The sequence below is a fragment of the Cicer arietinum genome, chromosome 1, assembly GCF_000331145.2.
Source record: "Cicer arietinum cultivar CDC Frontier isolate Library 1 chromosome 1, Cicar.CDCFrontier_v2.0, whole genome shotgun sequence".
In the NCBI taxonomy this organism is placed as follows: domain Eukaryota; kingdom Viridiplantae; phylum Streptophyta; class Magnoliopsida; order Fabales; family Fabaceae; genus Cicer; species Cicer arietinum.
This window is the reverse complement of record NC_021160.2, coordinates 45,329,331-45,330,743: the sequence shown is the minus strand read 5'-3', so window position 1 is coordinate 45,330,743 and position 1,413 is coordinate 45,329,331. Positions and strand designations below refer to the sequence as shown.

At 36.2% G+C, this 1,413-nt stretch overlaps 1 protein-coding gene across 1 annotated transcript in view; it reads left to right on the top strand.

Annotated features, from left to right (window-relative positions):
* LOC101491402 (probable E3 ubiquitin-protein ligase ZFP1) overlaps positions 1–1,130 on the top strand; it is a 4,182-nt gene extending 3,052 nt beyond the window's left edge. The window contains exons 5-8 of the mRNA XM_004489032.4: positions 7–158; positions 260–343; positions 424–591; positions 723–1,130. Of these exons, the coding sequence (XP_004489089.1) occupies positions 7–158; positions 260–343; positions 424–591; positions 723–872 (554 nt within the window). The 3' untranslated portion in view covers positions 873–1,130. The remainder of the gene's footprint in view (positions 1–6; positions 159–259; positions 344–423; positions 592–722) is intronic.
* Positions 1,131–1,413: the final 283 nt, after the last annotated feature.

Below are 1,413 nucleotides of genomic sequence, written 5' to 3'. Positions count from 1 at the left end.
GTTCAGCTATCCCTCCACCGACTGGTTTTGAGGCAGGTCCTAGGCATATTATCCCAGCACCATCAACAGGCTTCCGGATTTACCGACCTCATAGGCTCATGCCGGAGACAGCTCTCGGACATCGAAGTCTTCCTCCCATGGGCTTCCTCCAAGTTGATGTAATATTTCCTACGGCTCTTCACATTTTTAACTTCAAATGCTTTTATGCACATGTTACCAATACATTAACTTTGTTATCAATTAAACTTCATCTATATAGGATGTTGCTTTAATTGATGAAGTCGGAAATCTGATTGATCACCACCGAGATATGCGCTTAGACATAGAGGACATGTCTTATGAGGTAAGTGCATAGAGATTCATATTGTTTTTTAAAGATTATAGAAAACCTGTAAAATACTTACACTTAAAATTTGAATGCAGGATCTTCTTGCGTTGGGCGAGAGGATTGGCAGTGTAAGCACTGGTTTATCCGAGGAAACAATTGCGACTCTACTAAAGACGAAAGTTTATTCACCGAAAGCCGCCACTATTAATCTCGAAGAGGCAGCTTCTGACGATCAGGAAACTGATTCCTGCATAATATGTCAAGTATGATCCTTTAGCAATAAGTTTCACACTTTCATTTCGATAATTTTGTATTTGATATTTCTAATCCGATTTTTCTAGGGTAGTTCTTTTCTTCCTTTGATATAATCTGATACTTGTATATAATTCCACAGGACGAATTTAAGAACCAAGAGAAGATTGGAATTCTTCGATGTGAGCATGAGTATCACGTGGATTGTTTAACAAAATGGTTGCTGGTGAAAAACGTGTGTCCGATATGCAAATCAGAAGCTTTGGCTCCTGCAAGGAGGGAAGATGCATAGGAAAAGGAATCTCCATGAAAATCCCTTTTCTTTCTGCCTATATATCCTTCTTGGATAATTTATTTTTGGACAGAATTCATCATATTTTGTTATGTAATGTAATTTGTATATGTACTTGCACATAATATAGACAGTTCATACTGCCCAACTTAATTATTCTGGGCACCAGAACTTTGTATCTATCAACTTGTACAGACGTTGTTCTGTTGGATGTATTTACTTCAGGTAATTATATCGCTACTTTTTTTTCCCCATTTATTTATGATTTTGCTAGGCATGCATGTTCTCATAATTGTTCATGTGTTATTCAATGCATGGTTACCTTTTAGTACTAGAAATAATTTTTCATGTTTTCATGGATGATAAATTCATGATATGATTTATTTGGTTCATCTAGTTGCTTTGTGGGCAACTTCCCCAATTCCTTGTAACATGCCTCCGCTCCTAATTTGGGTCCTTCAATAATGTTGGTCTTTATATGTTTGAGATATGAAATTTTTGTATGTATATGTATGATGAAAGCACAAACTTTATTATCGAA